Raw genomic sequence first — 8,171 nt, 5'->3', positions numbered from 1 at the left:
TTATGTCAATAGAGATTGACTCTGTTGAATCGAAATCAAATCGATAAAAGAGGGCGGCCATCTTAAATCGCCGGCACCACTGAAATGTCGAATAATTTGGATTGCAATTCCTTTACGAAGTGATTCGATATTTTTAGACTATCGATTAATTTTTGTTAGGTAACTTCCCCACTATTGTCAATTATAATGTGCCACGCATATCATCATAAAACGCACAAACTATAGTTTTGTTACACCTTGTATATGTATATATCCTAGCAACATATCAACTTCACCAACTACGGCAACATTTCCAGCTCAGTAGTAGTATGATTTATATGTTTTTCTATCTGTGTACTGTATTGGTTCATATAATAGTGTGTACAAAACTCTTTCTATACTAGCAACATACAGCAACATACACCTTGTTGAAAACTTTTGGAGAAAAGTTTTGGCCATTTAATTTCCCTTCTACAATAAATGGAGATAATATACTTATAAAACTGATGTTTTATTTGAATTATTCAAGAAAATATATTTTACAAATCTTTGTAGGCTTATTCTTATTATTTATATACAAATAAACTTACATATAACGAACGCGATAAATAAAAGATATTAAATGACGAGTATGATGGCGTCACATCCAAATCGGAAGTACCGCAAAAGCGTTTTCGTCAGTACAAATCCTATTTTCATAAAATCATATTTTCAAATCGACTTTATTTATCAATCATAAGCTTTTATTTGATGATAAGGGTGAAATACGATTTCCTAGGCCAAGTTCTACTAGAAATATGCATTTGTTCAATGAAATTGAATATAGGTCAAGTAGCCTATTACTATGGCAATATCTCCAGCTCAACTGACAGTGTGTGTACAGTGTATTTTATAAATTAGTGATCCTCAACCTTTTTTGGCCACAAACACGTCTTGGTTTTGGCGTCTCGGGCTAACTAAATTTTCTAGGGTTAAAATAACTTTCTTGAAAATAAGCGATACAAAAGTTGCAAAATTTACACGACTCTCACAACCATTTTGCACGATTTTGCCGGTGGCGGTGGAATTAAAAATGGTTTAACTACACGCGGGCCATTGCAAAAGTCCCGGCGGGCCGCAGGTTGGGTATAGCTACTGTAAATGTATACCATAACGAGCTTTTGCCCGCGGCTTCGCTCGCGTTAAGAAGTATTATTATATACAAACTTTCATCCCCTATTTGAACCCCTTGGGGTTCGAATTTATCAAAATCTTTTCTTAGCGGATGCCTACGTCATAACATCTACCTGCATGCCAAATTTCAGCCGATCCGCCCAGTGGTTTGGGCTGTACATTGATAGATCACTATGTCAATCAGTCAGTCAGTCACATTTGAGTTTTATATATATATATATATATATATATATATATATATATATATATATATATATATATATATATATATATATATATATATATATAGTGTGTACAAAACTCTCTCTATCCTAGCAACATACAGCAATATATAGCAACATTCACCAACTACGGCAGCATCTCCAGCTCAGCGGGCAACGGTATGCTCTTCATGATGGCAAACCGTTTGAGGGCATCATACTTGCTGCGGAGAGCCTCGATCTCCTCCCGGATGCGAGTATTCTCCTCTTGCATCGCTTCCATGTCGTGCCATTCCTGGAAATAATATTTGTATTTTATTTATTAAGATAAATCTATTTATTACATCTTCAAAATTTGTGTTTAACCTTCATAGCAAAGAGAGATCTACAGGCTGCAACAAAACAAAGTGATAATAATTTAGGGATGAGTCTCCTCTACAGAGTCTACCGTGAAAGTGGCAGGACTGAAAAAGTAACTTTTTTTACTTGTGTATGGGTAAATTTCTGATGCTGGGGCGAGAATCCATACAAATCACAAAAAAATTGCTCTTTTAGCGCTGCCACTTTTACAGTGAACCCTATACATGAGACTCATACACACCCTATAGTATTATTGCGCCATATTATCAATGCGTCGCCACGTACGGCACACAACAAAATCTCGGCCAGTTTTATAAGGCTAGTACCGCCGAGATTTAGTTGTGTGCCGTACGTGGCGACGCATTGATACTATGACGCACACATACAAGCCGCGCGCGGTGCCTTTGTATGAAGATAACTTACTTCCCCTCCTTATACTATGCCATATATACCGACGCGCTCAGAAAACTTCGATAGGGCGATGCAGGAATTTAGGCGAATTGTGGGTACCACCACAATCACTTCATTTTGTGACACCTAGTTATAATTTACCTGGCTCTTCTCCGTCTCCAGCTCATCCTTCTGCTCAATCCGCTTGATGCGACACGATGCTGCGTACCCTCGGTTCTTGAGCGTACGTCGACGTTGTTTCATTCTGAAATATATTGTATTTATGTTAATATATTAATTGTGTGAAAGTCTGGAGTGTACATAATATGGTGGAATTTGGGACCTATGACACTACCATGAGGCACTCACGCCAGATACATAGTAACTTATGCCTTGTTCGGGCGTTTGCAAAACAATAACAAAATTATAATTTTAATGATTATTATTCAAGTAAGTATATTCTTATTTTGTTGTTAATTCTTTTTCTTTAATAATAATAATAATAATTGGAGTGGAAATGGAAGAACATAGACTATAGTAGTCTATGTAAATTGTAAGGTGATCGCACATTTAAAAAGCGCGCATGAAGGGAAGGGAATAGGGAAGGGTAGGGAAGGGAATAGGGTAGGGGATTGGGCCTCCGGTAAACTCACTCACTCGGCGAAACACAGCGCAAGCGCTGTTTCACGCCGGTTTTCTGTAAGAACGTGGTATTTCTCCGGTCGAGCCGGCCCATTCGTACCGAAGCATGGCTCTCCCACGTATAACGTATAACCCACGTATAACGTACCCACGTATAACGTACCCACGTATAACGGTGCGGCATGTTCGGCGCATGCGCCGAACATGCCGCACCTTGTATGAAATTTGTGAAACCTCGCACATTGGTCCGCACCGCACTTGCCGCATTTCGTGTACTATGCGGTGCGTTCGACGCGTACCACGCTGACAAATGTTGCGATCAGCCCTAGTAGACAAGTGGCAAGCGATTATCGTAAACGGCAACAAATTGTACGCGATTTGACATAATGTCAAATCCCATACATTTTGTGGCGTTGGCGTTTACGATAATAGCTTGCCGCTTGTCTAGGCCCTCAGCTTTAGTAACTAAGGCAAGTAAGCCAAAGCCTCTGTTGCCTGAGAGCCAACAAGTACAATTTAATAAATAAGGTTGTAAGCAATTTAATCATTGACCTATTGGCTATCAAGCTAGGAATTTCACTTGTCATTGAGTTGTAGAAAGTGAATGAGTGTGCATTTTTTTTTTAATATATTGCTACTAGATGACGCCCGCAACTCCATTGTGCCAAAACTCGTTTATCGCGCATTACACCGTAACCGTACATTTTTCCGGGACAAAAAGTATCCTATGTCCTTTCCCGGGACTCAAAGTATCTTCATACCAAATTTCAGCAAAATCGGTTCAGCGGTTTGGGCGTGAAGAGGTAACAGACAGACAGACGGACGGACAGACAGACAGACACACTTTCGCATTTATAATATTAGTAGGGAAGAATGGATTGACACATTTTTTGTGATTTTGAGTCTGTTTGCCAAAAAATTTCATTCTAATATTTGCTGTGTCTTTCTCTACTTCCTAAAATGTCTGATGGACAACTGCATACTTAAACATAATATAGCAAAATAACTATACAGGGTCTGTCTTTTTTGTTTGGCATATTGGAAACAACATAACCATTATTTTATGCTACAAGGACATGCTGATCCACAGGCAACATTTGTACACTTTAAGAGGATACACCAGGGGCGAGAGAAATTGAAAATAGGTATTTGAAAATGTATTGCTGTCTCACCAATCTCAAGTCTCCCACCGCAGAGCGCGATAGAGACAACACGACAAAAGTTCTAATAAAAGAACAGAAAAACTTCGATTCGTTGTCCGCTGATTCCTTCTCCAAAACTTAACCGATTTAAATAATTTTTTCATTAAGAATTAAAGCAAGGCTTGAGCTGTGTTCCTATGTTTTATTTTTTTTGTATATTCTAGCCAGTTTTGTTTTCTGGGTGTTTGAACACAGAGGAAAATCTGGCCATTTTTTTGGGTTTTTGGACGTTCTTAACTTTTTTAATAATTAAATTATGAAAAAAAAGGAAACATAGGGACATGCTAATAGTGGCCATAGATATTCAGGAAAAAATCATAACTCTACCGGCATTACCGAGGGAGGAAACAGGGGACAGCGTTTGTATGGGAAAACGGCGGTGTGGAATCCTCTTAAATATACTACTAGGGTTGCCAGATTTTTTTTCAGCCTATAAGGGACAAATGGTTAAACGGGCAAAAATACAGGATTTCAGTTTCGGGACAAATGAAAAACAAAATTATTTAGTGCCATTTTTTTTATATTTTTCCGAGGATCGAGTCAGTTTTAACATATTTTTATTCGTTTTAACATATTATTTGTAAAAATCAATACAATTATAATCGTAATTAAAAACGGTCATAAACAGTACGATTTACGAACTTTGCATGTGTGAATATTTGAATCGATTTTATAATGAAAAACAAAGTACGGTTCAAATACGGGACAGAGTGAGTCCCGCCGGGATAGATTAAACTATGCCTAAAATACGGGACGTCTGGCAACCCTAATTAACCCTAAAAAACAAACCCTAAAAGCTTCGGCTGTATGTGTGTAATGGAGTCTTCTTAATAAAGCTAATACTTTTTAAATTATTTAAAAATTGTATTCTGCATAGTAAAGACTATATTATACTATTTTAGACATGCAGGTAACTGCAGTAAAACCATAAAGTTAATATACAAAGTGGAATAGAGAAACAAAGGCCTGAGCAAGCGAGATGTCACTATCAGTAACACTGCGTGGTAAAAAGAGATGTGTGATACATGACAGCAGAACTATTTTTTAATGTCCATTGGCACTTATCGGCATGTTGACAATTTAATCTCTTAGAAAGATGCTTTTGTAAATGTATACGAGTACATAAACTTTTTACACACAGGCGTAAATCAGTTTCGGTTTCGTTTGACCGCTCAAGATTGTTACTCTATTCCGCTAGGTATATTAACTTTATGAGTATAACCCACCTCACAATCTGATCTCGAGTGAGTCCTCTCATCTTGAGCTGTCTGTTGAGGTCGCGCACAGAGATAGAGACCAGCTCATCGTCACTGATCTCCGCACACGGTGTAGGCGATAGGGGAGCCTGAAATTGAGAAATAACCGAATGAGGTTTTGTTCTTATTTTGTTAACTTTTTTTAAAATCCTTACTAATATTATAAATGCAAAAGTATGTCAAGTCTAACCCGTTGATTGTGGAAAAACGACACAAGGACACAATAGAATTTCTATTGTATCTCGGTCATCGTAACCGTATGGGGCTTGATGAATTAAGCTTATTAGTAAGTTGTACTCTTAATAATCGGCAAAGTGCGAGTTGGACTCCCGCACGAAGGGTTTCATACCATTATAGAACAAAAATAGGAAAAAAATGTGTTTTTTGTATCCTATACAATAAACCCTTAAATATTTATTTTATTTAAATTTTATTATTTATTATTAAAGTGTAAATAAATTGTGAATATTTCAGGTATCTATTGCCATCATTTATATCGAGCAAAAAATGGCAAAAAAATTATGTTTGTTGCATGGAAGCCCCCTTTAAACATTTAATTTCTTTTGTTTTTAGTATTTGCTGTTATAGCAGCAACAGGAATACATAATCTGTGAAAATTTCATCTCTCCAGCTATTACCGTTATTGAGTTACAGCATGGAGACAGACAGACGGACAGACAGACATCGAAGTCTCTAGACAATAGGGTCTCGTTTTTACCCTTTGGGTACGGAAAATAAAGATCCAAAATTTTAAGCTATGTATATCTGCAAAGTAACGTCTGATTCTATTAAATGTACTAGTAATGCCTGATTCAAGTGTACTCTGTTTCAATCTACGTTAATGTAAATAAGTATTGTAATAATTATTTTATCTTAAATAGCCGCGTACTGACCAAGCGAGCAGCCTCGCGAGGCAGTCGCTCGGTCAGTCAGGACGTGCCTAGTGAGCGCGGCAAACGTACCGAGGCGCCTTTGAGCATCAACAAAAACCGACAATGCTTGGTTCGGGCCGCGGCACGCTATGGCGAGGCAACGCATGCGTTTCCCTCGGGCTAGGCACGTCCTGACCAACCGAGCAACTGCCGCGCGAGGCTTGGTCAGTATGCGGCTAATAATGCATGGTATGGATTAAAATGCTACCAATTTATAGATCGCTATGTATTACCATTTTGCTCAAAGAAATATTTAAATCTGACATGAGTTTAACTGTAAAAAAGAAAGCATTCAACCCCTGTGTCCTAACTCCTACCCGTTATAACATATGGCTGTGAAACCTGGGTCCTCACAAAACAACACAGAGAAAAGTTGAAACGATGCCAGAGATCCATGGAGAGAAGCATGCTAGGTATAAAGAGACAAGACAGGATGAGAAACACTACAATAAGAGAAAAAACAAAAGTAATAGACATACTTACTTAAATAGACCAAAGAAAGTGGAGATGGGCCAGACACATGCTAAGAGACAAACAAAATAAATGGAGCACAGCCATCACTCACTGGTACCCGAGAGATGGTAAACGGAGTAGAGGTGGCCAACAAACCAGATGGGGAGATGATCTAGCATCTCCCCATCTGGTCAACAGCTGGACACCACTGGAGAAGAGTAGCACTAGACAGAACTGAGTGGAAAAGGCTGGAGGAGGCCTATGCCGAGAGGCAAACTGACCTTCGAGACATCATATAGCTTGAAGGCAGAATAGGAGGCTATCATCATCATCATCATCATGTATTACCATTTACCGCGCAATACGGAATTACAATACTGATATAATTTGGTCAAGTATGTATGTCATACATTTTTGTTTACATGTTCAAAAATTGTTATTGTCGAAGACATTCTAACGGCCGTTCCCAATATTAGATTTATCTCTGGTTTTGCCCTACTAGAGATAGGAATAGCTCATATTAGACATTAGAGACATATATTTTATGTCAATTGTGAGCTATTCCTATCTCTAGTAGGGCAAAACCAGAGATAGATCAAATATTGGGAATGGCCGTAAATGAATTGAAACAGAGTATACAATTATAAATATTGTACATATCAATTATCAACAACAAGTCATTAATCTGACTATTTTATGTTCTTGATTATCGTTAATGGTTAGTAATAACAGGGCTTTGATAAAAAAAATATGATGGATCTTTTATTACGAATGATGACTCATTGAAGTGTAAATTCTTACCATTATCGCTTTCCTTACACCCAGTCCTTTTAAATCATGAGGCATAATAAGTTTTGTGGACACGAAATAATAAAAATCCCGTTACTTGCTGTGATTAACACAAAACAGTACAAACTACTATCTTGTAGTAACGATAGGTAAGAAGATAGGTTATGGTTGGTAGACTCGGCGCGCGTTACGTATTTTCTTATCAGTTATTCGTATTATCTGATTTAACACCAAAATACACAAATTGCGTAGAAATTGCTAGATTTATTTGTTTGGAAATTGAGATGCGAAAACTGAAAGTGAAAACAAGAATAAAGACAACATAGCTGTCAATGTCAAATTAAATCAATCTTCTTCTTCGACGATTATTATGTAGCAACATTCTAGGAAAATGTTTAAAAAAACAAGCAGTAATAACGTACTTTCTTGTTTTAATTATATTATGCAAGCAACTACTAATTTTGTTTTAAATCAATTTAATCACTACGATTTCTACTTGATTTATATCTTAGTAAAGTGTCAAGTGATTGAAATAAATATTATTTATACTTGCAACATTCACTAGTGAGGTGTTGGTAGCTTTCATTTTCTTTTTGTGACTGACTCGATTAAAATGAGTTTAAAAAACAATACTCGAAAGTTAAAAATTGAAGCTACAACTTACAAGACGTGCTTCGACAGTTTTTAAACTTTCGAGTATTGTTGTTGTTGTGACTTTGTGAGTTTTGAGTTGGCGAGTAAACTATCCTTTTTCTAATCATTTTTAGGGTTCTGTACCAAAAGGGTAAAAACGGG

The 8,171-nt window shown here is 37.2% G+C and overlaps 1 protein-coding gene across 1 annotated transcript; it reads right to left on the bottom strand.

Moving 5' to 3' along the window:
* Window positions 1–211: 211 nt before the first annotated feature.
* LOC121738148 (transcription factor MafK) lies at window positions 212–7,698 on the bottom strand. The gene is made up of 5 exons (XM_042130034.1): window positions 7,389–7,698; window positions 5,173–5,291; window positions 2,265–2,367; window positions 1,454–1,647; window positions 212–379 (listed from the first exon to the last, which is right to left on the bottom strand). The coding sequence occupies exons 1-4, from the start codon at window positions 7,431–7,433 to the stop codon at window positions 1,501–1,503; spliced, it is 414 nt and encodes a 137-aa protein (XP_041985968.1). The 5' UTR covers window positions 7,434–7,698; the 3' UTR covers window positions 212–379; window positions 1,454–1,500.
* Window positions 7,699–8,171: the final 473 nt, after the last annotated feature.

This window comes from Aricia agestis, chromosome 22 (genome assembly GCF_905147365.1).
Source record: "Aricia agestis chromosome 22, ilAriAges1.1, whole genome shotgun sequence".
In the NCBI taxonomy this organism is placed as follows: Eukaryota; Metazoa; Arthropoda; class Insecta; order Lepidoptera; family Lycaenidae; genus Aricia; species Aricia agestis.
Note: the sequence above shows the minus strand (reverse complement) of the source record. Positions and strands in the feature narration are given on the sequence as shown.